General features: G+C 36.5%; 1 protein-coding gene across 3 annotated transcripts in view; it reads left to right on the forward strand.

Annotated features, from left to right (window-relative positions):
* Nucleotides 1-25,509, forward strand: part of CTNND2 (catenin delta 2) — a 1,025,780-nt gene that overhangs the window by 966,420 nt on the left and 33,851 nt on the right. For 2 of the 3 annotated variants that reach the window (XM_067570033.1, XM_067570046.1), the window contains 3 exons: nucleotides 7,022-7,232; nucleotides 11,216-11,300; nucleotides 15,833-15,958. In XM_067570033.1, coding sequence (XP_067426134.1) covers nucleotides 7,022-7,232; nucleotides 11,216-11,300; nucleotides 15,833-15,958 — 422 coding nt within the window. The remainder of the gene's footprint in view (nucleotides 1-7,021; nucleotides 7,233-11,215; nucleotides 11,301-15,832; nucleotides 15,959-25,509) is intronic. The other variant, XM_067570040.1, reaches the window with a different exon arrangement.

The following is a 25,509-nucleotide window of genomic DNA, read 5'->3' on the forward strand; positions in this document are numbered from 1 at the left end:
TGAAGCAGCCAGAGCACATAACTGATTCTGACCCACAAAATTTGGGGAACTTACTCAAAGCAAACTGAGTGACTGATCCTTTTGAAGTTCACCCATCCCACAGTTTGAATGAATTCACTTAAAAAGTCTCTCTGGGAAATTATTAAACTGTGCTCATTATTTTGACAGAGACAACGATAATACTGTATTTTGCTAATGTTGTATAGAGAAGTGTCTTTAATTTGCATATGTTCTAAGATGCTAGGGATCAAATAAATATTTGTGCACAAAATACTTATAGCATATGCAAAGACAATATATTATTTGAATTAGAAATAGTTTTATAATCAGCTACATTGCTTTTAATGAGAGGCTAGAGACATATTAATAATGCTTCTCCACTTTCTTATAATATCTTTAAGGGGCTTGCCCCATATTTGCAATTAACCTAATGAAAATCAGCCAGGATGCTGCCTAGACATAAACAACCTATACTACCCTTTATTGTAAGTCAGAGACCAAACACATCATTAAACAAATTGTTAAAGTTTGAAAGGACATGTTAATAATTTTGTAGTTATCAACTATTACAAGCCATTAATAAGCATTAACTATTCAAATTCACGTGTACATACATTCCCCTCTTGACTTCTGCAGCCTTTTCCATTCTTCCTTCGAGAAATACAGTCTTGCCCCCTCAAATCCATTCACAGTACCATTGTTTATATCATCCTGATTCATTCATCTATATGGCATGCTACATTTTGCATTCTTCCTTTAAGGTCTGCTCTGTGAAATTTCCTCACCTACTAATTCAGTTTTCCTTCAGAAACTTTTGGTTCTTTCTTCCCTAGTACCATCTTTGTATGGGAAGATCTTCCTAATTTTTTTTCAAAGTCACTATATTATCCTCTTCTAAATCCCACAAGACTCACCTCTGCTCTGATGCCTACAAAATATTTAACTAATAGCTAAGTAGTTTGTGGACTGAGACTGCTGTTTGCTACACTAAATGTGATCATTTTCCTGTTCCCTTTTCCTCCCTGATCTGTTTGTTGCATCCACTTGTTGTCTCTCATCATATGCTGAGATTAACTCTTGGGGATAGGGTCTCTTTTTACATGTGTCTACAGTGGCTCGCACAATGACGGCCTGATCTCTGATTGGCACCACAGTGCACTACAGTAATACAAATAATAAATAAAAATAATATCCAGGAAGGGAAATTAAATATCAGGACGTAATGACCTACTTAACTAATGTTTTCTGTGGTAATTCTGTGACAACTATACTATGATGGATAAACTGTGAGGGCAAAAATTATAGTTTATTAAACCATCTTACATTGACATTTTAGATCAAAAGTCACTTCTTTGAATTAAATAGACTGTTTTAGCCTATTTCCTAAATTATTATTAAAATAATAATAAAAGTTCTCCCAAGAGTATTCATCTCAGGCGGGCTGTGAAATATTGCTGTGGAATGACCTTACCAACAGGGATAATGAGAAATACATACATATGTCCCCAATGTAGGATCAAGAGATAGAAGCAGCCTGGAGGACAAAATTCACATATTTCTAATACCAGAATATACACTGGCTCCAGGGTAGGATTTTCTTTTAGTATTGCAATAATATACTGAAGTAGCATTGCCACCAATATTATTATCTTCCTGCAGGAAAAGGATCCCTGCATAATTTTGACAGACACAATGCTAATATGTTGTTTCCATCAGGGCAATATCTACCTTCTGGATAGGATTCTTAGCTTTCTAATGATTTAGCTTTTACCCTGAGTAGAATCGATATTTATTTGAGGAGTGTCATGTTTTCAGTGAGTTAATTTTGCCCTCCTCATTCTCCTAAAGCAGGAATCCCACCACTGACATTTCATAGCAATTCCATTGTGGCAGGGTCATTTTTCAGAGATGAGTCTTCCATACCTCACAAATAAGTAGCTCTGGACCAAATAACGGTCAGTGGAGTTATAACAGCATAGAAATTATCTCTAGGCAGCTGTAGGGCAATATTTCCAGAGGTAGAAACTAATTTGTGATCATTTTCTTCTTATTAAATCTACTGGAGGAAGAGATATTCTATGCTGTGTTATTTTATTCTGAAGGCAAGTTCTGTCTCAGGATAACTACAAATTAGTGTCACCTTCATGGGAAAAAATCCTGATTTAGAGAAGGCAGAAGAAAGCTGAAATATTAGAGAGAGACTCTGTCTTGGAAAATACTAAAGATCCTAATCTGGAATGTAGCTGTCTTTTTGTAACTTTTACTAGAAAATACAGCAAGTTTTTTTATTGAGGAGACAGAACTGCATTGTACAATCCTAGACTGACCCTACATTAGACATACAATGAAATTACTTCGGTGATGGAAATCTTATCTTAGAAGTGTAACTTCATAATTTGTAGAGCCAGGAAAATCCAGCCCTAGAAGCTGCTGCTTTCCTGTGTGTGATTCTACTCCATAGTTATGTCTATTTAATTTTTCTCTCTCTCTTCCTTTATGAATAAACCTTGGCAAATAAATGAGATTTTTTGTTGTCATGCTGACTGTTATATTTAATCAAATTATGTAAATCCTCTTGAAATGTATCAAATCAGTTGTGGGTCTTACAAGGCTTAATGTTAGAAAAAAATCAATTTATTTGTAGATCAAAGTGGTTCCATACAAACCCTACTGAAAATTAACAATGCTATCTATTTTTTATATCTTTTCACACAAATTAATCTCTCCTCTCCTCTTCTCTTCTCACTGCTTTTCAGTGGGACTTCCCCCAAGTTAGATATTGTATCTGTGCCACAAGCCCAGTTCCCCAGTCTTCCTGCTGGTAGTTCTAGAGAAAACATTGCTGACGCCAGAAGTCAGGTGTTTCGTGATATATTTCTATTTGCTTTCAGAAGAGACACTCAACGTTGAAAAAAAAGTCAGTGAAAATGTTCCACAATTAAAATTGAGAAGCCAAAAATGCAAAAGTTAAGGATCAAAATTTGCTCTCATGTATGACAGTGTAAATCTGGCATAACATCATGAGCTTCTGTGGCATTACTTGAGATTCAAACCAGTGTAAATAAAAGCAGAATTAAGTACACATCCAATGGTAAAAAGCTTGATTCTCCTCTCATTTACATCACTGTAAATCAGCAGTAGCATAACTGAAGCCATTGGAGGTATTGCACATTGGTCTAAAACTGGTGTAACTGAAGGAGAATTCACTCTACAAACCATATCAACATATTTATTAACAAGAAAAATAGAAATAGAAAATACTACGTGTGCAATGCTCTCCAGTTACTGTGGCAGTAGAAGCACAACTTTTGCATTATATCATTTACTTCATTTTTACTGTGCAGTGTTAATAATAATTTTGGGGGAGGGATTCTATTTATTCCGTTTTGTTTGTAAAACACTTTGAAAGAATTGGAGACCCAAATGCTATATAAATGTAAGTTAGTTATTGTTGATCAGAAGTGTTTCCTGATCCATTTTATATCTCAGAGACATGTAATGGATTATTGTCCCGTCATTTTAGTTTTCACAGCCATTTCCAGAACTAGCTCACGTGCTGTAAATTAATTCATTTGAATTAATTCACACTAGTAATTTTTATACAGAGGTATTTTTGTTCTTCTATATATTCATTTAAAATAGCAAATAAAGTATTTGAACAATAAAAAGGTAGGAAGCATTGTGTTACAGTATGACTTGTAACAGCCATGCTTGTTAACATTAGGAGCTCTCAGACAAGGACTTTAATTTCTGCTTTACAAAATCTGGACTGAGAGTCTTCCTATGTGCGTTTATGGTTCAAAATAATGTTACTTTACAAAAATTAATAAATTCTTTAACATTTTAAACCAGATTTGGTCTGTCCAACTAGCATGTAAAGATTAGTTTATTCATACAGCTGACTGAAATAGCCTTATTTAAAAGGTGAAAATACCCTTATTTAAAAGGTGAAATGAAAAAAAAGCCAAATTCTGCATTAAGATACATGCAATTCACATTGAAACTGGTGGAAACTGTATACAAATATCCAAGGGCTAAATTTGATCCGTGGTATCTTTGTGATAAGAAGCCAAGCAAACTCAAGAGTTGAACCTGAATTAAATATTTCCTGAATTATGCACAATTATACTGAAATGAATTATCTCAGCCAGTCAGAGGCAGAGATGCTGTACTATGTCTGGTGTATAACTCTATACCATTCCTCATCCCCTAATTCTGTAATTTTCTGTTCACTGATTGGTCCTGTATGTCTGATACTGATTTGATCCTTTCTTGCTTATGTTATCAACTATGTGCAGAATGGAAGTACCAGAACCACTGAATGGTAAATTGGACATTGCTCTAGATCCAGTCTCATATCTGGAATGTTCATGTTTCATTATTAGCAGTAGTATCAACTTGATTGTATTTATATTAGTTTTCTGCTGTATTCATCAACTTAGTACCATTCTGATACACTGGCATCCAGCCCAAACAACTATAAATAGCTATAAAAAGAACCCTATGTATTCATACATTTACACTGTCTTGTGATGACCTTTGTACTCCTGGCTAATTCCATAGAAAAACTGCTCGGGGCAGTCACTGAATATTTTCATAGCCAGAATTAAGGACTGCGGTCACTGGCTGCCCGATAGAGGGCAGCTTTAACATATATTGCCACAAAGGAGCTGAAATCCATGATCTGAAAGAAAGGGGTGCATAAATGCCCCCACTATAACTTTGGTTGATCAGTTGCTATAGGTAAAAGGACCTTTGATATGCCCTGGATGGTTGGTACAGGGACAGGAAGAGAAAGCCTCTAACTAATTTAATTAATCTATGTATGTCATTCCATGGTCCTGATCAATGGTAGTATTAGAGGAGTGAAGAATGAAAGAAATAACATAAATAAAAAGCCTTTTGCAAATCTACTTTGACAGGCAAGCATGATCTACCACATTCTGTGACTGTAATATTCAAGTTACTATAACATATATGCAACCATTAATTGGCTTGTGTTAAAAGGCATAAATTAATGTACAAAATGTTTTTGTTATTAAAATACTTATTACTGGCTAGAACTACGTATTAATATTTGCATACCACATTCTATAAGGCTATTCTTTGGTAAATGCTATCATATTATGTATGGGAAAAAGAAATTGCACAAAATTTATATGAACCACTTCTGTACTGCATCTGACATTTAAATGAAATTCCTGAAAAATGTAATAATGCAGATTACAGTGATAAAATATTAGTTGCATAGAAACAAAAACATCTGAAGGCAAGTGTTAAATTCTAAACTGTAACACACTGATGATAAAACAAAATATAATTCAGATCATATTGCACACATTTTATTCGTGCGTTATGCTACTATTACAAGGAACTTTGTTGTTTGATCAAAAGTAAAGGAGCTTCTGTATCTGACATTGTCACAAAATTAATCTGGTATACTTTGATTTTGCTGTGACAGTACATAGATTTTGGTGTATACCATATTATTAATGCATTGTTCTAAATGATTGGATATATTTTCACCATTGCAGATAGCAGTGTAAAAAATAACAATTTGTGATGGAGAATCTGTCATTTGTTATAAGGACACTCAAAGGGCTAATCTTCTACTTCTTTCTCCTTCCAAATTCAGACAAAAAGAGTTCTGTTTGTAACTTCAGGAGCAAGCTTTTTAACAAGCACTTACTATATGCCATCTTATCAGAGCTTGTAATGGCCTATCGAGAAGGTCTTTCGTTACATTTCAGGCCAGAAAGTAACATGGATTCCTTCCAATTACTTTTCCTGACAATCTTGTCATTCCCATCTTGAGAGTGAGTGATGTTGTTGTGCTGAGTATTTCTCCATCGCCACTGAAGTTGATGCAGTGTGTTCACTGACTTCATTGAGAGTTGGATGCAGCCCCTAGTCTCTTCACTGTTCAGCTTATCTTCATCTTAGATGTGAGGCTAAATTAAACTTTCACCCATACTGGTGATCCCTCCAAAACAATGTTAAGGCACTTTGATGTGACAGTGTGGGAAAGTTCCGCTGCCAGAGCTGTACTCGTCCAGTAGTTACATGGACTATTACTTCTCCGGGACTGCTAAGATGGTGTCTTTCCCAAGCATTACATTCATGTAAACAATTGTTAAAGACTTCTTCATGTATTTAAATATGAAACAAATTATAATGGAGAATCACATTGATTATTTCTTCCTTGTGTCTAAAGTTCCATACAAACTCCTCTACAAAAATGCACCACTCGGTTTGACAGAAAATTTAAGTTGTAGAAGTTAATGTTAAGTAAGATAATCCTTTGCTAGATATCAGACTGCAACACAGTGCAGAGAAACTCTCCTCCCAATCATTAATATTCACACACTGAAACGACATAGAAATAACAATAGCTTTTTAAAGCATATTATAAAGTACAATAACATCATTACACTCTTAATAAGCAATAAAACCATGCAAACGCTAATATACCCAGTTAATGTACAGTGAAGCCTGTTCTCCAGAGAAGATCAACTACCCATACATAAAGAATGGCAATTTGGATAGCTTCACTACCTTTGTACTGTTCCTACCAACTGCTACACAGCAGTGATTTTATTAATAGTGATGCATCATCCCAGCCAGCTTGCCTTGGGCTCTCTTAAATGGTGTTGACATGGTGGGGAAAGGAACATATTGATTGGGCAACTTCTGCTGGACTTCCAAACCTTCAGTTTATACTTTTACGTGTAGTTAGCTTTACTGTATCTGTCTCCTGTGCACAAAGGCATGCTATAACTCACACCCTGAAGCTCTCACTGATATTACTAGGGACCATTAGTAGAGGTCCTAATGGGCAAAATGCTGCTTAAACATGTGTTTGTATAAATAGGGCTAATGACAAGATAATGCGGGCAGCAAATTATAGACATGAAATTATGCAAATAGCACTAATACTGCCTTGTGTGTTTTCCCTGTATCTCCCCCATCACCCTTCTTTTCAATTTCCTCAAAATTTTCCCTTCATTTTCTTTCAAAAAAGGCAAATATGCCATGCGGGACCTGGTCCACCGACTTCCAGGAGGTAACAACAGCAACAGCTCAGCAAGCAAGGCCATGTCGGATGACACTGTTACTGCCATTTGCTGCACTCTACATGAAGTCATCACTAAAAACATGGAGAATGCCAAGGCCTTACGGGACGCAGGAGGCATTGAGAAGCTGGTTGGCATTTCCAAGAGCAAAGGAGACAAGTATGTTTTGTAAATCATCTCAAACCTTTTGTAACATCTTTAATAGGTGTAATTAGTACTAAATGTGCTAGTCTTGTCTGGTGCAATCATTAGCTTTATTATGAAGCTTAATCATAAATCACTTGTGTTAGTAACCTTGTCAGATGTTGGAATGGAGACAGGAAACAAGGACCCAATATCAAAGACCCTGCCATGGCTCTCATATTTTGGCCTACTTCAACTGGCAATGTGCAGTATTGTGAACAATAATTATTTATAATAATGACTAGCATGAAACATTTTATCAACTTCAGGTGGTAGCCTGAGACATTAGGCCCCTATATAATGTGTGATGTGCTGCTGGAGCAACCAGGAGCACACCTGTGAAAGGATTTGTGCCTCACAAAGATACTATTCCTCTCCTACTCCTGCTTGCTTTGGGAATGCAGGGAATAAGTAACTTCACCGCTTTGTAGGCTGCAGCTTACTCCCCATCATACAACAGTTGCTCTGGCTGACAAGTGATGGATGGAGCCACATCTCTTTCCACTCCCTCACTCCCTTTCTATCCCCTTGCTTGTTAAGAAGTATCAGGCCTTCTGTCTGCTACATTAAAAGGCACCGATACATGTAGGAGAAGATTCACATGAAGTATGACGCTCTTAGCAACAGCTATGAAAGCTTTTTTTTTTTTTTAGCTTTTTTTTTTCCTGAGTACATACACAGTGTTCATGAAGAGAGCATTGGCTCTCCTTCTGCTGGGAGTGATTGCCTAAAATAGCTTGGTTACAAAAAACATACATCAAACTTCCATAATTATAGCTACTTTACATGTAGTAGGACCGTGTCAGTTTGAAAAATGGAAGATTTCACTCTAATGCGTAGATCTTTCCATCAGAAGGGGGACATGTTATCAGCACAGAAGCAGCTGCAGTCTCAGGGCTTTAACGTGGCTCCTCAAAGCCAATCCTCAGCCTGAAAGAGGAATCTATCCACTACACCTGGTACCGGAGCTGTGTGCTGGTCTATGCAATTAATGATTTACTGAAACAATTCAATCTTATTCCCTTTTCTTCTATTATTATTCTCTCTCCTTTCATGCATCTCACCCAATTCACTCTCATTATTATAACTCTGTCAGGAATTGATAAGAGTAAGCAGTATTACTAATTGTGGTGATTCCAGTTGTGGGAGCTCCTCTCATACTGCTGACTCACCTAGGTAATAAAATATATTACAATTTTTATTATGAATAACTTGCATATTAAAATAAATTAATTCTTGTCACTAGATCAAATTTACTTCTGGCATAAGCAGGTGCATCTCCATATTTCTTCAAGAGAATGTGCCCACTCACACCAGTGGTGAATTTGACTCTTTGAGTTTATCCTTGTACGTTAATAAAACTTAAGAAAATCTACACAAAATTGTGTATTTGTCCACCTGTATATTACTCCAGTAGAGATACCTAATGACATTGGAGCTTGGATTTTCAAAGAAGCCTAAGGGAATTAGCCACCCAACTCCCATTAATTTCAAAGGGATTTGAGTCTCTTATTTTGAGAGGGTCTTGAAAATGTCAGTGAGTCAAATATATCCCTTAAGCGCAAATCCAGGGAACTTTTGAAAGACGTGTTTCTAGTAGTCTAAGACATGTCAGCTAATTTGTGCTTTCAGAATGCCCAAATTATAATTGCAGTGCCCTCCTTTATAAAATGTTTTTAGTCCTTCTGATGAAAAGCAATATTTAAGATATAAGATATGATTATTTTTATTGATTATGTAGTTCTAGAACAAGAAAATCTGCCAGGACATAATACCAGCATTTCGCCTAAAACAGGAGTTTATACCTACCTTTCAAAAACATTGGAGTTTTATTTCATTCTTTCTATCTTTTTCATTTCTTTCATAGAGGTTCCGTCATTTCAAATACTAATTGTAAGAAGTATATCTTGCCAACCTGTTATTGAAAGGATATTGTATTTGTAATTAGTAAAGCTGCACAGTTTAACAGAGAATGTGATGTGTTAAATTGTAAAGTGTGAAATCTATTAAAAATATGAACTGTTACTAGCCTCAGAAGAACCATGTATTTTTGCTTCTATTATAATCACTGTTATATTAGAAAAATCAATATATACTCTGCCTGCCTCCAAGAGAAGTCACCAAAACTTTAATCCAGTGGATCAAAAACTCTATTTCAAGAGAAGGCAAGTCAAAAAGTCCTTAACCTTAAAAGTTGTTACAATAGGATTTATAGAAACAAGGTGGATAAGGTAATACCTTTTATCAGACCAACTTCTGTTGGTGAGAGAGACAAGCTTTCAAGCTTACACAGAGCTGTTCTTCAGCTCTGGAGACCATAGCTGGTCCAATAAAAGATATTATCTCATCCACCATGTCTCTCTAATATCCTGGGACCAACACAGTTACAACAACAGTACCTGTAATAGGATTTATAGAGATTTTAATGAATAGATTTCAATTTGTCATCTGCTACACTATTGTATTCCCTTCCATCCAGATGCTATTCAAAGAACTAGAACCTACAAAATTGCATTATACTTGATTGATGGGAAATTTTGCCTAACTCAGTATACTTCAAATATCAATACATCTTACATCGTGTGTAATATGTGTTCCTCCAGATATGGAGCCAGAGTGTACCTAACTCCTACTCTCTGTATCCCACTAGCAGCTAAAGATGGGTGAATAATGAAAACAGTGATGCTTGAAAGTTTTCATCAAATACTTATCAACTCATGAATTAGTCACCCAGTTCTAAATGCTGGATGAATAATAGGGATGGGTGGACAAATAATTTACTAGGAAACTATTGTGGAAAATAATTGAATAAATTATGCAATGAATATTATTTTACCAGTTCTTCTGGCAATGCAAATGTGACCCCTCTCATGGGAATTGCAAAGTGCATAGTGGCAGTTACCGCTTTAATCCCTCGTAATTTTGTTTTGGGGCTCTGCTGCTTTACATTTGCTGAGAGGATGGGGTTAGACATGTGATGTAGACTTTCTGCATAGTCACATTTCTCCCCGATGTAGTCCTCCCTGACCCTTCTCATTGGGTTTAAGACATCTGCTACCTCTTGTACTGCATACACAGAAGGAAACATTTGGCTCTAATTCTCTGAAATAATTATTCAGCTTTCCTGGCAAAAGAATCTAGAAGTGGGAATCCATGTGAAGTCAAATATGTCTTTTGATATAGGTTTAGAGTGCAGTCATTAATAGGTTACTGTTGTCAGTGTTTCAGAACATAAATCAATATTTGGATTCCAGATTAATTTCATTTAGTCACAAAACATTGACCATTCTTTGTATTTCTGATCTATTATATTTCTATAATATATATTTCTGCCCCCAACATCCTCCCTTCTGTAAAACAGTGCTCATCACCTGGCTAGTTCCTTTGTTTCCTCTGACCATCTGGTAAAAGGTACTGGTGCAGTGAATACTTACTCATCTGTTCCTTGAAGTGCTTAAAGTCTACCAACCCAAGGAGAAAGAAACCAAAGCCCTGTACTCTTGTCCTTCATGCCACAGCACACAGGGCTGCAGCCAAGCCACCTCTGCAGAACCAATTTGTACAATTTTTGCCCTCTGCAGTTTTCTCTCTCTACCTTTCCCACTTCTCACCGATCAGTTAGCTAGTTCAGCAGTAAATCTCTATCTTGACAGAATTCTCTTGTTCCCAACATGGACCCTTGCTTCTCATTCAACGTACAGTGGAAGTGTATATTGTTTTTGTTCCTCTTCCAATATTTAATAATACGGACATGAAGAGTGTATTGTCAGTCTGTAAAATGGTACTATCCAAACTACTGAACATAAAGCTCTTAGAGTTTGCTGACAGAGCTGGCAAATAGCAGAACGCTACTCGTGAGTTTCAATTCTTTGTAATTCACTCACAAGCAACATTAATTGAGCCTGGGGATTTAATAGTCTCTCTCTCTTTCTCACTCTTTTTTTTTTTTAATCCAACAGGCACTCACCAAAAGTGGTGAAAGCAGCATCTCAGGTCCTAAATAGCATGTGGCAGTACAGAGACCTGAGAAGTCTCTACAAGAAGGTAAGATTTCCTTCAGGTTTTAGATCTGTATAGTTACCCACTTTTGGGCCTGAAGGCTCATGAGACCAAAATGCTTTATTTGATCTGTAAATGGGCCCAAACTTCAAAGTCTGAATCCCAACCTCCCCAAAATTTAGGGGGTTCAGCTCTGGTGTTTTTGTGCATTCCAATATCTAATTTTTACACTTTAAATAGAAATGGCCTGGAAAGCATGCAGGGGATTTTTTTTGGTGGTTGTTTGTGGGAGGTATTTTGTTTTAAATGAATTGTAGTTCTTATGAAAAATGCTGGAGTTGACAGCCCTGGAGAGTGAAGTCCTCTGTTCACAGAACCAGTACACCATGGTCGGCAGTGGTGCAAGCTGCCACTCCTCTGCCTTTCCTACCAGTGCATCTCAATCCTATTCTGGAGAGACCACCACAGGTGTGAGTGTGAGATTCCCAGTTCATTCAATTCCTGGTTTCTCTGCTGAGACTGCCAATGCATGTGCTTTCAGTGGTGGTGCTTCTGTGATCTGGACATTGGTACATTTGGAACTGGATTGAGACCTGTTTATTTCACGTCCATCAAATTGACAGCTTTCACGCCCGAGCAACACAAGCTTGATTCAGAAGCAGTCTAGAGATGAAAAGCAGTGGTTCCCATTATCATTCCCATAAGGCTACCAGCCTCCTCATTTGTATAAATTATAGTATTATTATTACTAACAACCTATTTAAAATAATGTTTTATGCTTAATTATTTAAAAATAAGCTCCTTATGTGTATAAATCATAGTTGATGGTATAGCAAGCTCCTATTACAGAATGCTGATAAATGGAAGCACATTCAAGTGTGCTGTATATGTGGTGTGTGTATATGTGTACACATATATATCAATTAAAAACAACAAGAGTCCTGTAGCACCTTAAAGACTAACAAATTATTTGTTAGTCTTCAAGGTGCTACAGGACTCTCATTGTTTTTGCTGTCTACAGACTAAGACAGCTACCTCTCTGGAACTTTTCAATATATATCAATGGCAGTCTCAGACCACTTCCGAGTACACAGGTTTTCAATTCACAAAAATTACCACCACAGTTGACTCTAATTGGCACCTTTTGTTGTAATCTAAGCAAAGAGACCAGGCATTTAATTCAACTCCTAGTCAAAGGTGAGGCATATTAACAGTGGGAAGCTCACAGTCATTGCCTGTGCTGTATATATTGCTTAGATGAAAAGAGTAGAGTTATGTGAAATCCTTGCAGCCATCTGCTCAAATGGAGGCTTGGGTTTGAAATTCTATTTCGCACACCTGAGCCCCTGTTTGTGGAAGTTTGGCAAGCAGGCCTTGTATGGGAGATGAGAGAGAGCAGCAGTGAGGGTAGGGTCCCTCTGAGAAGAGAGCACTTCTGGGATGTGGGGATGATCCGATTATCTGCACTGTGCAAAGAGAAACCCCTTTGGGGGTAAAATTTGTTGTGCTTGCAGGGGCTGGCTACTTTCTTAACCTTTGAACGATTTTGCAAGATTCATTTTGTTAATCCCCTCATGCGCTAACCCTTTCAGAGTTTGCAAAGTCCTAAAATGGAGGTCACTCTCCCAAGTAGCTAATCTAATATCTTTCCCAAGCACTAAACTAATAAAATAATTATTTATTCTTTGTATGTCTCTACAGCTTGCTACCAAGCATTGTATATACAGAAAATGTCCAAATCATAACCAAATCATAGAATTATAGAAATGTAGGGCTGTGCTTCTAAGAATTATCTTAACTAAAAATGCTACTGTACATTAATAAATGGATATGTATTTTTAATATTTATAAAGTAAATACACGATATAAACAATTACTTTTATATAGGATGAATCAAGAAAAGCACTTTACAAAGGGAGCTGCTTCCTTTACTTTAGTACACTGAATACTATGCTGTATCCTAGGATTGATGATTATGGCATTTCTCTTTTTTTCTTTCTTTCTTTCTTTCTTTCTTTCTTTCTTTTTTCTGTAATAGTTTGTGCACTACACTGACTGATTCTCACCACTGTGCTGGCTTCTCCACACAACAGCAGCTGTATGATAACTTTAAAGGGACATGCCATAATGTTAGCAGGCTTAACAGGACAGCCAAGAATGGAAAGGGCACGGAGAGTTAATTTCAAGTCAGAGTTCAGACACATGGGTGGGATGGCACTGTTACCTCCCCTGATGCACTTGTAGGACTTCACTTTCAAGGGCAGTTAACACAGCACTATATTAACAAAGCCAGACAAGAAAATGTTATCCAAAATTCTCTCCAGCTGTTACAATTAAAAAAAGAGGAAGCTGTCAAAACCAAGATGAAATGATGATATTAGTCTTGAGGTGAAAAGGTTGCCATCCTCAATGCCATGTGTCAGAGTTCTGTGCTCCCTAACATCAACACGCAACTGCTGCTGTTCTACAAAAAGCTACTACTGGGCTATTTTGCTCCAGTTGGCTGATTCTGAGCTTCTCCTGTTGTCTCTGCATCTGAGACTTCTTCAGGAAACAGGGGAGGCAGAGCAAGCCATCAGCTGTCAGCACAACAAGAGCAATAGAGAGTGATGCAGAAAGATGAAAATTGTGCTGTCTTTCCTAAAGAACTTTCTGTAGAACTCCAGTTTCTACCAGAAAAAATAATTCTCTTCTGGACCTGCCACCCATAACCCTGCAAAATAAGTTTTTAATTTCCTCCTTGGGAGAATCACCTAAAAAAGAACTTGCACCAAGACAGTGTGCCATGGGAAAGTTCCAAAGAAACAAAGTCTAAACAATCCTGCAGTGTAAGTATCTCAGATAGAATCCCAGTCTGAAAAGTACACTTAAAGATGAGTATAGTATTAGGTAAACCCATATAAAAGAAGTTTGCAGGGATCGAATTTTTATTAAATAAAGATTAATTTATTAATTAAAGATCCTTAGCAGCTAAGAAAGAAGTTCTCATGGTAGTTGTCCATCAGTGGAAAAAACATTTTCTCTCCAAAGAATGATTCAAAAGTTTAGGCATTTCCATTGTTCTCTGTTCTATGTAGTAAGGCCTACATTTTCAAAAATGGCTACTTATTTTGGTTGCCTCCAGTTTTGAGTCTTCCAATTAAATCACCTAAATCTTGATTTTTAGAAGTGTTAAGTGCTCACAACTTCAATTGATTGATGTGAATGGATACTACAATTGCTTGGCTCTTCTGAAAATCAAGGCATTAACTGTGTCAAGGTGGGCATCCAAAAATTAGGGGACACCTTTGCAAATATAGCTACGACTGGGAAAGAGTACATTCTCATTTGTTACAGCTCAGATTTTTTCTCTATCTTCAGTATTCAAGTAAATAACCAACTTCTCTTAAATAAGAGCAGCTTGAGAATTTTCATGAAGATGTTAGCAAATAAAAAGAATCTAAAATTTTTAGACAAAAAGCACGTGTGAAAAGATGACTAATCCAACCTGAAACATAATTTACTTGCTGAAAACCAGCTTCCAGTTGCATTAAGTATTTATGATATTAAAGAGCTGAAGAAACTGTCATGAAGAGAATGCTTTCTATGAACTGCATCACTTTACCCAATCATTTAGGCTCCAACACAATGTGTTTACACTATATCCTTTTTATTCATACATATTATGTCTTTCAGGATATAAGTGGGAAATCACAATAAGTTCTTAGAAATTATAGTTTTTCATTTGTTATTGTGGATTTGTGTGTTGCATAGGATAATACCAATGTTTGTCCCTGTCACCCAGTTTGACAATAAAAATAGAGTCATCACATCCATTTGAAAGCAGGGAGGTTACTGAAGGCAGTTGTCCTTCACCACATATTGTGCTATCACATGATAGAGAGAACATTGTGACAGACATTTAATCAAGCCAAAATAGATATGTTGAAGATTGGCCTCATCTGTCATTGGCTGAACAAAACTTTTAAAATGGCCTGGAGCCTAGTCAAACAGTTAAGCCAGTCAGGATCTACAAGAGGAGTCTCTTTTCATCTGACTTTCAGAATAATGCAACTGTAAACTGCTAAAAATTCCATGAAAATTACCAGAGAGACACTTCAAAATTTCAGGCAACTGGTTTTAAAATCTGAAGTTCTTTTTTAAGTAAAGTAAATCTATTTGCCCTTTTGACATATTAAATGCATTATGCCGTGATGTACACTTGAACATTTGTCATATGGATTTTCTTCCAATTAGACCATATTCAGTCATAAATCCTTGAGAGACGTATTCTCTTTAGATGAAATTCTCTCCCGGTGTCAGGGCCTTTGTATCATTCAAGCCCCACATTAAGGACTCAAGCCCCAACCAAGGCTGTAATTGGGGCATCAGTGGCTGGGGAGGGGAGCATTTTCACCGACGTGAATGTCAGCCTTTCAAGATGAACTGGTATAAGGTGACCTAGATCTGTCTATAATTTAATTAAAACTTCACTAGCTTTAGAGACAAGACATTGTCTAGGGCCCATTTCTGTATCACTGTGAAAATGCATCTACCTGATTAAATAAATGATTGATTGATTAATTGATTTATGGCAGCGGGCGGCCCCAGGCTTCAGAGTGGCTGAGGACAGAGGATTTTCACCTACCCATCATTCTGGGTCATGGCACGCTCAGCGTACTCTCTCGCAGAGCCAAGAAACCAGAATCTATTCCCAAACCCAGGTATTCTGGCTGTCATCTGACCAGTCTTGAATTGTGATGTTTAATGCGTACAAAGAGTTGCACCCAAAAGAGCTATGGAGAACACATTTAAATCTATATTAAAGTGCTACTACAGAATTAAAAAAATACCATACATTTTAATTTATTGAACTTCATGCACTGTAGGCCAAATCCTGCTCACTTTACTTACACAAGTAGCCCCATGAATTTCAGTGGCACAATCACATGACTAAAAGTGAGTAGCGTTTTGCCCTGTATAAACATTGCACATTGGAGAGACAGAAACAAGCTCAGTCCAGTTAGTTGCCTTTAAAGCTATCCATCATTCACATAAGTATCTGTTGATTATTTACACCTTTCAGTCAGCAATGTACTTATTGTTAAATACTGTATTTCAGTTAGCAAATGAAATACTTTTTGTCAAGCACTTCTGTGATTCAAACACACTTTTTTTTAAAAAAAAGAATGTCAGTACATTTCATTATGAGAACAAAATTAATCTCGTTAATATATTCCGTGGATAAAATGAATGTGTTCAAAGTGTCAACAAAGTTCTTGATGAAATATAAATGTTCATATCCTGTGTTAATAAGAACAGGACAAGTAGATTTTGTACAAACATAATTAACACCAGTGAGACTCAGTCTGATGAAGCATTACTAATCATTTTCTTATAAGGACACTATTCAGATTTTAGATACCAAAATTTCCCTTAACAGCTCCTTTCTTTTGATTTACCCTGACATCCTTCCTTTCCCTGCTAAAATGCTACTGTGTGGAGTTATTGCAAGAGAAACTGCCACATTGTCTGTAAACATCACACAAGCAAACCTGTGAACAAGTGTTGTGGCATAGACATGGCAAACACTTACAGATTTGTTTGTCAGTCACACAGGACATAGCAGATATGCTTTTTATAATACAAAAGAATTGTCATTTCAGTCACACAATCAATGGGGGATAAACTTATAGGCTCTGCTTTTAACAATTCCTATGTTAGCCATTTCAAATAATATTCCTGTCAATCCCTCTTAATCCCTTTTATTTTTACTAACAATACTAGAAAGAGAAGGGACTGCTGTTTTTACCTTTTTGGCATGTAACATGGCATAAAATAACCATTACCAGCATGAAACAATCTATTAAATACTGTACAATTCCTATTATGTAAATAAATAGTTCTCATGATGGACTAAAGCCCAGCACTAGATGAATTACAAAAGGGATCACATATTGGCCAGTACTCCACTGACTTGCACCTATGTCATCATTTACAACTGTAAAAAGAGGACATAAAATCCTGCCAAATCAAAATGGTAGCACTAACAACACATGATGGAATGTGAGAATCTGAACCTGTGTTTCCATGTAGATTTGTTGGAAATATCTTTCCGAAAGGTTTTCATTTGTAAATAGTCCCATAACATACAGTATGTGATAAAATTTCAGTTTATTTGTATCATTTTGCATTTGATGTCTTTTAATTCTTTTGATGCCATTCATCATAGAGGCCATTGAATGTATAGTATCAACTATCATTATCTGTTATTCTTAATTTTTTTGAAAATTTGTGTATTCCATTTGAAAGCAATTTGAGTATTTACAGCTGACTTCTAAATATTTTGTAATGTTCTAAGATTAATTCTGTATTCAGATCAAGAGTCAATCCCAGATTATGGTCTAATTTAAATTGGTGTAACCCTGGAGTAATTTCAATGAAGTTATACAAAGGTAGCTGAGGCCAGAATCTGACCCACCGTGTAATAATATTTCATTTCCTATTGTTTTAGTTGTATTAGCTGAAAAAGAGCTCATTCTTAATTATAGTGTGGTCTGAATGCTTGCATCCTATAATGTAGGCTAAGGGGGAAGCATACCTGTGGCAAGGAGATTCTCAGGGATCCCAGTAAGGAAGTTGAATCAATTGGGGTGAAATTAAAAACTCATGATTTTACAGCAATCTTGAACTGTTTTCTGTGGTCCCTGTTGCTAGCTTTGCAGTTAAATGGAGCTGACAGGATTTTTCGTATGATGTAATAATGAAATGTCCCAGGGAAGATGGATATAGCAAAATATAGCTATCATTTAGACACTAAAACCTTGCTTTCTTTCTATAAGAAAATGAAGAAGTATAGCTGTATGTAGAGTGGTGATGTATTATTTTGGGCTTCTTTTGTTGATGTTTCTATGTGTTGCTGCAGTAAGATCTAGTTCATCTCTGCCCTTTAGGGAAATAAAAAATGCTTGTTTCATGCGAATAGAAAATGTAAATTCAATCCAAGTAGTCTGACTGACTAAATGTTAAACCAGGTTATAACATACAAGCTTCAAAGCTTTGGTGTCCAACATGATCTAATAACTGTTGATGGAGAAATTGCTGTGGAAGTACTTTTTATTAGTTTCCTTATTCATCATATTGAAATAGAGATTTCGGTACTGGTACCAGAATATAGATGTAGTCTAAAGATGGCTGTCATTGGAGGACACTGGGAAACAGAACTAGCAGCTGCTCTCAGATCTCCATTTTTCTTATTTCACCTGTCAGATTATATGGTTCACATTCGGAGGAATGGATTTTGCCAGTGCATCTGTATGTGTGAAATATGAGTGAAAACACTCAGCTTTTACTTGGTCTGTATATTTCTACCTTTTTTTGCTAAAAGTGAGAACAAAAATATTGCACCCAAGGCTAAGTACTTTTTAGTCCTTTTACTGACATGACAGGTATTTTTAAAGAAAGTGGTTGTACCTCCTCTATAAACAAATTATGAAGATTTTCTACAACTCCCAAAGATTTTTTATTAACGAAGACTGTTTTGCTCTTCATTTAGAGCGATCTCTAATAATGTCCAGGTGTGTGCTTAAATTATATGTGTTCAAATGTGTGTTTTTATGAGCACATAATTTAATAACAGTCCTTCAGCTTTCTAAGCTGAAAGAGTCTATATTCTTGCAAAATGTTATTGGAACTGAAACCTAGTGTAGCATGAGCATACTTACTAATTTTTAAGAAGGCCTGTTTGGAACACAGGATTCTAGGTTGCCTCAACATAGAAATTAGCGTATTATCATATTTTTCAGATGGAATGCTACTCTCCAAGCAGCATAAAACCCTAATAGTTCTTGATCACAGTCACTGTAACCATTCCTAATATGTTCTTCACCATTGGGGTATAAGTGATGATGAAGATTGGGATTGTTTGTTTTTTCAGCTCCTCAATTAAGCAACATTTGTCATTTTGTTAATTTTATCATGTTTTACATCCAGAGATGGAAAAGAAAACCATCTCTTCTTGGTGTATCAGGTAAAATGAGAGAGGTGTTCTCTAGTTTCTCTAGTACTTCAGGGTTGAGTTAATCTACTGATCTGGACCTTGGAGTAGAACAACAAATGTCCCACTACTGACTTCTGTAGCCAAGAGTTAGGAATTAAATTTCCCACTTTGACCTCTTAAAAGATATCTAAGTTTTGCGTCTGGAATAAAAATGTCACTAAAAATCAAATAACATTGTAGATAGAGATTTTTTGGATATAAGTGCCCATTATCTCCATTAGATATGAGCAAAAATAATCTCTGATCATTAAATATTTAAATTCTAGCTAACACATCTTATGCAGGAAAAAAACATGCCAGGCAAAGATGCTAGCCCAAGGGCCAAATATGCCATGCCTTTTAGAACAGTAGATTATAGCGATTATTGCTTTATGAGAGGTATCTGAACTGGTCCCACTTTGAAAAATGCATTTACTATTTTATTGCAGTGTTTTGAAAGACTTATTATTTAGCTGCATATACATCAGTCAAATGAATAATGAACCCTGTTATGTCTGCTGTCTTGTCCTTCATGCTTTGTTTCACACATTGTTACCTTTTCTTACAGTTGTTTTATTTGTTAGATTTGGTCTTGTCATCATCACACTCACACAACAGGAAATCAGTAATTAATTATGGATCGGTAAAGTGAGGCCTGATTGATTTCCTGAAACCTTCCTCTACCATAGCATATTAGGAAGTTGAGCACAGTTTTCTGGCTGTTTTTTCACTGAGATTGATTTTCAAAGTTATTGATATATCAGGGAGTGATTATGTGTCCTTCACAACTAATGTCAGGGGCTCAGATTTAAAATAATGCCCGCAGCGGTTACTTCTGATTCATATGACTGATAACACTAGAAAAAGAGTGTTTAAAAGAAAGAGAACCGGCCAAGATCATTTGAGGTACATTGGAAGAAAAAACTTGGCCAACAGTCTCAACAGGGTTTAGAATCTGAGGCTTTGCAATAATAATTTCAAAAAAGAGAAAGAGAAGATGGATTAATAATTCTTTAGGTATGGCATGTTGAAATTCTGAGAATTAATAGACTTTGCTTTTCTGAATACTGAAGATAGAGGCTGGGAGCAGTAAATCCTATATAAAAATGAAAGAAATAAACTACTGATTTTGAAGATGTCACTTTATCAGAAAAATAGCCTGCACAGTACTTATTAATCCATATTCAATGCCAGTTTTGCTGTAGTAAATGTTTGTATGACCTAGGAGTCTTTTTCTCCCTTCTTTCCTTAATATAATTTCCTATTACCATTTTCTTAAAGAGACTGAAATTTGACATGTAGAGACTGCACATTTATAAATGTTGTTTGTTTATTTAATTTCACATTGGGAATTTTTGGCTGAATAACAACCACAGGATTGAGCTCATTGTGTGCAGTGAGAGTGTAGAATGAAAATATCTTCATATATAACTCACACATTCCTTTTCAGGCATGTGTGAGTTAGATTTTACCTTTAAAGCATAGCTCTCAAGGTCAGAGAGATGGCACCATCGCAGAGAAAGGCCCGGGCATAATGCTGACTGACTAAGAGAATTCCTTATGGGGCTCTAGAGAAAGGCACGTTACAGCAGTAGCTCAGCCCCCCATTTACTGAGTGCACTGCTCACTCCCATCCAGACCCAGCCAGCTCTGCTGATTGGTACATAGGGGGAAATTAAGAAAGTGCACCACCCTCCTCTGAGCCCTTTCAGTAGGCCTGCCAGCACTAGCCAGGACAGTGTTTCCACAGTTACAGGTGTGTGAAGGGGGAATGGATGGAAAGTTTTTGTGCCTCTCTCACACCTTAGCGTATCTGCACAGGGACAGTCACAGGTGTGGCCCATAACATTTTTGTTGTAAGTCACGGGAAATAAATTCTTTCTTCCTCTGACCACTGTAATCAAACTCTCACACATATGTTAACATCTCCTGCAATTGATTAACAAATCTCAAGATATTTATGTTTTTCTGAAATCCCAGCTCCTGCAGTCATGATATTAGGTGGAAATCTCAGTGTTCAGTTTTTTTAAAAGGTATGATTCCAGTCCTCCTGGTTGTAAAGAAAAGCTGGAAAACAGGAATCCTAAAGTCTCAAAAACAAGAAAGCAAAGAAAAACAACTCAAAATGTATTATTTTTTAATTTTCATTATTTTGGAGGACTGACATGATTTTGGACACTTGAGGTTTGCAGTGCTGCAGATATTCCCTCTCTACTCTGAAGTCAGTAGAGTTACTCCAGATTTATATTGGCATAACATAATGCAGAATCTGGCCCAAAGCAGTTAACCCAAAATATGAACGGCAAATGTCCAAATTGGAAGCATTCCAAATCCTTCTGAACACTTCCTACTGTTCTTTTCAATAACAAATCTTGAGTTCTCATTTTGATATTAAAAGACAAAATCCTGGGAATAAAAATCCTTTATGTATCCTTTATAATTGTCACCCATTCAGCCCCAGGCATTTGTAAAAATAAAGCCATCTATCTGTTAATTATTAAAGTAGATTTCTTCAGAATAAGTCATGTAATAGGTCAATATAAAGAGTTTACGAATGCTCTACTACTTCTGTGTTTCTGCTGAGACAATACAAACAGGTCAATAAATGTCCATCCTTTCTAAACTCTAGGAGTTTGCCTTCTAAATGTGAGAAGTTTAAGAATGGTTTCATTTTTAATACAGGCACTTTAAAATGGTTTTGCTTTAAAAAAAAAGGGGGGGGGGGAGTGTTTTGGAAAGTGCTGAATTTAGGAAATTAATTAAATTAATTATTAATTAAATTAAATTTATCTCTCAAAGCAAAAATCCCAAACCTTGAATCCAAAATACCTGCAAGTACACTAGGAGGGCCTATGCATTTTTGCTTTTTGTATGTATATATCTAGCTATATACATGCACAAATTTTCATTTTAAAATTGGTACATTATTTAACTAAGGTATGCAGGGAACCACAATTTCCATCTGACATGTTTCATCACACTGAGGACATTATCTTTACACAAACCACATTCTCTGCAATATAAACATACATACATGTAACAAGTTCTGATAAATTGGTATTGTTCTGCATGATGTTTACTATGACCTGTGTTTAGAACAGATACAGTGGGAATCCCAAACTTTTCCACAATTCCACTTAACCACAATTTAATAGGAAGTTTGCCTCCTAGCATCTCCCCTCCCATTCATGAGTACATAACATCCCTGTGTCAACTACCTCAAGTTTTTACATTGAAAAGTCATATGAGAAAAGTATTTTGGAGTATTTTTTAGCTTCTATGAATACAATTTGGCAGCTGGAAACAAAGAGGAGAATCAAACTGAGCACCATACTACCAGTAAATAAGAACCACTGAGGAATACATTTACTGTGTTTAATATTTTTTTCTTTTCCTTTTATTAAAAAAATATCCAAGGTATTAGATCCTAATGTTAAATGTGGTTGTTGCTAAATATTTTAGACTACTGTATATTATTTCTAAGAGCCCAGTCAGAAACTCTGCTAGATGCATGTGCACTTTGATCACTACAGTCTTGTGTAGGCAGACTATGATACAGTCACATTGAATGTTTAGCTTTCATATGCCAATATATGTAGATAATCTGATTCAGTTCTAATTTCTGTTGCGTCTTATTAGTGTCAGGACAACAAATTGCAAGTGAAAAGGTGCCCAGAATTGTATCACTCTAATGAGACTTGACTTAATTCACATCAGCATTATCCTTTAATTTAGACAATGTCACACTAGTGCACACCAATCAGAAATGTTCTACTTAACCTGATAGCAAAGCTTCAGCATGAAAAAGATGCAATACCAACAACTAAGAGCAATTTCTTGCTGAGTTCCAAAGTAAGCTCTGGCAACATAATGCACCTGCTATTACTTTTCCTCATTACTGTATCATATATTCTATCACTTTCTATTTCTAACATCATCATGCTGGATGTAGGTCTCTCACGGGTGATTACCTTTGTATTTTACCATATCATATCATTACAGAAGACGTCATATTTACAATTAATAAGATGACATCAGCAAAATGCTGCCTCATAAGCAAGGAAGAGGAACAAGAGGAAGGTTCTGATCCTGTTTTGTTGGAAAAGAAGGAAATAGAAATGTTAGAAAGTTTATATATATATATATATATATTATAAATAGTTTCTCTCTCAGGTAATTTCATAGGAAGATGTTTGTTGTCATTACTTCTTCACATCCTTACTGGGGGTTTTCTGCTCCACAGGAGTTGGTGTCTTTCTTTCTGACTAACACTGTGGTAATTCTGAAGGCAGTAATCAGAATACAGTCCTCAATAACAGTTGAGGATCTGCATATTCATAGCACAGTTATTTAAACCCTACAGTTTTATGCAAATCACTGTCACCTGATTGGCTAATGATTATCAACTTGTCATAGGGCAGGGATTTTTACGTTGCAAGGTTATTAAGAAGTAAATATGAAGTGATTATACTAATATGAACCTTAAAACTAATCACAGCCAGGGAATGGCACAACTTGCAAAAACAGTACTTTCCCAGCAGTAAATATACAGCATCATATACTGCCTTATAATCAGCTCTGATAACTACAGTCCATTTTGATTTTGATTAAGTCACTTGGGATAGAGTTTGCTGATATGTTATGAGATTTGCTTCCGTATGCAAATTTTACAGAAGTATTCTAAGAATGTTCTCAAAACAAAAGCCAATCACCATTTGCCAGTGGTGTGATGTCATTCCTGGGAGTATGTTGTTGGAGGATAGTAGTTTTAATGATATTTTACTTTGGTAGGTGTACAGAAATTGTAATGTTTGACATTGAAATCACAGCAGGGAAAGGTAATAGAGACAGTACTTGAGATTAAACTTGAGCAGGATCTTTAACTTCTGTACAATCAAACTAAAATGAGTTATAAAACTATGTTGTTCAGATTTTTCAGCTAGCTGATTCTAATAGCAGCAGTCTGGTCTAGTGGGTAGGGCACTGGACTCAAAGTCAAGAGAACGAGGTTCTGTTATTAATGTTGCTAAGTTTTGCTAGAGCAGCAGTGTTGTTAATGCTGCTAGTGCTGCTGTCCTTGGAGCTCTGATGGTAGCTGCACGTGCAGATAGTGCAGCCTGTTGATTTAGCAGACCTCGATGTTACTCACATACAGTAAGATCACAGGCTCTGTTCTGTGGTGAAAGCACTTGTCCAGGTTTATTGTCAACAAAGCATGGTACTAATGCCCCCTAAGAGCTAACACATGTATGGCCACAGCCAGGGACCAGCTCAATCAATATAACACGATGCTGTCTTCTAGGCCAGTACAAAGATGCCCCTCCTATGACTTCTCCTTTTATACATTGATACAAACAAGTTACATTTTACATTCCATATGTAGTTAATTACCATCCTTATGCCTTGTACCTGCTAGTTCAAACAAAACAACCTCATCAGCTATCCTGTCATCCCTACCTTATCTTACAAGAGGAGTCGGTGTGTTATTGTACCATCTCTTGGGGAAGTTACTTGATAGGTCTAGGTACTTCTCAGGTCAGGAATGTGCTGAGTTGGTTGGCTAATATCTAGTGTGTTGCCATTTTGCCAAGGTCAGGCCTACTCTAGATGACAGCTTTTGGTTCATACTGCTTTGAGTTCCAGGTTCTATTCCCAGCTCTGCCACTGCTCTGCTCTTTGTCCTTAGGCATATAATTTTCTCTCTCTCCCTTCCTGCTCTTTGTTCTGTCTATTTAGAATGTAAGCTCTTCATGGCAGACAGGGACTATCTTTCACTATTTTGTACAGTGCATATTATAATCAGGATCCACTCAGGTGTAGAGGGCACCCAACTCAGGCTGAAGTAGCAGTGTTTATATACCCTCTTCCAAATGGCTTATCTCAGACCCCCAATGGTCTGCCCACCAGGTCAGCAGATGCCTGGCTACGACTTTCTAATTCCTGAGGAAAGATGGAAGCTTAAAAGAGCCACTATTATTTTTTCCCTGCCAGCCCAGACAAAGCTTCTCCACCATGAGGTTATGATTTGGAATTGAATGAAAAGCCCATTTTTCCTCCATCCTCTCTGTTTAAAAAACAAAAAAGAAGCCATTGAAAGACCAAACCATATCTTTAAAAGATAACAAGAACTAAAGAAGTTGCAACAGGCATTTGACATAGTCTTTTAATGTTACCTATAGTACATGAATCCACCTAATACCAGACGAAATAATCACCTGCCATGGATCAGAGGAGACT

The sequence above is a fragment of the Emydura macquarii genome, unplaced genomic scaffold, assembly GCF_026122565.2.
Source record: "Emydura macquarii macquarii isolate MOO-44397 ecotype Brisbane River unplaced genomic scaffold, CSIRO-AGI_Emac_v2 contig_320, whole genome shotgun sequence".
NCBI lineage: Eukaryota > Metazoa > Chordata > Testudines > Chelidae > Emydura > Emydura macquarii.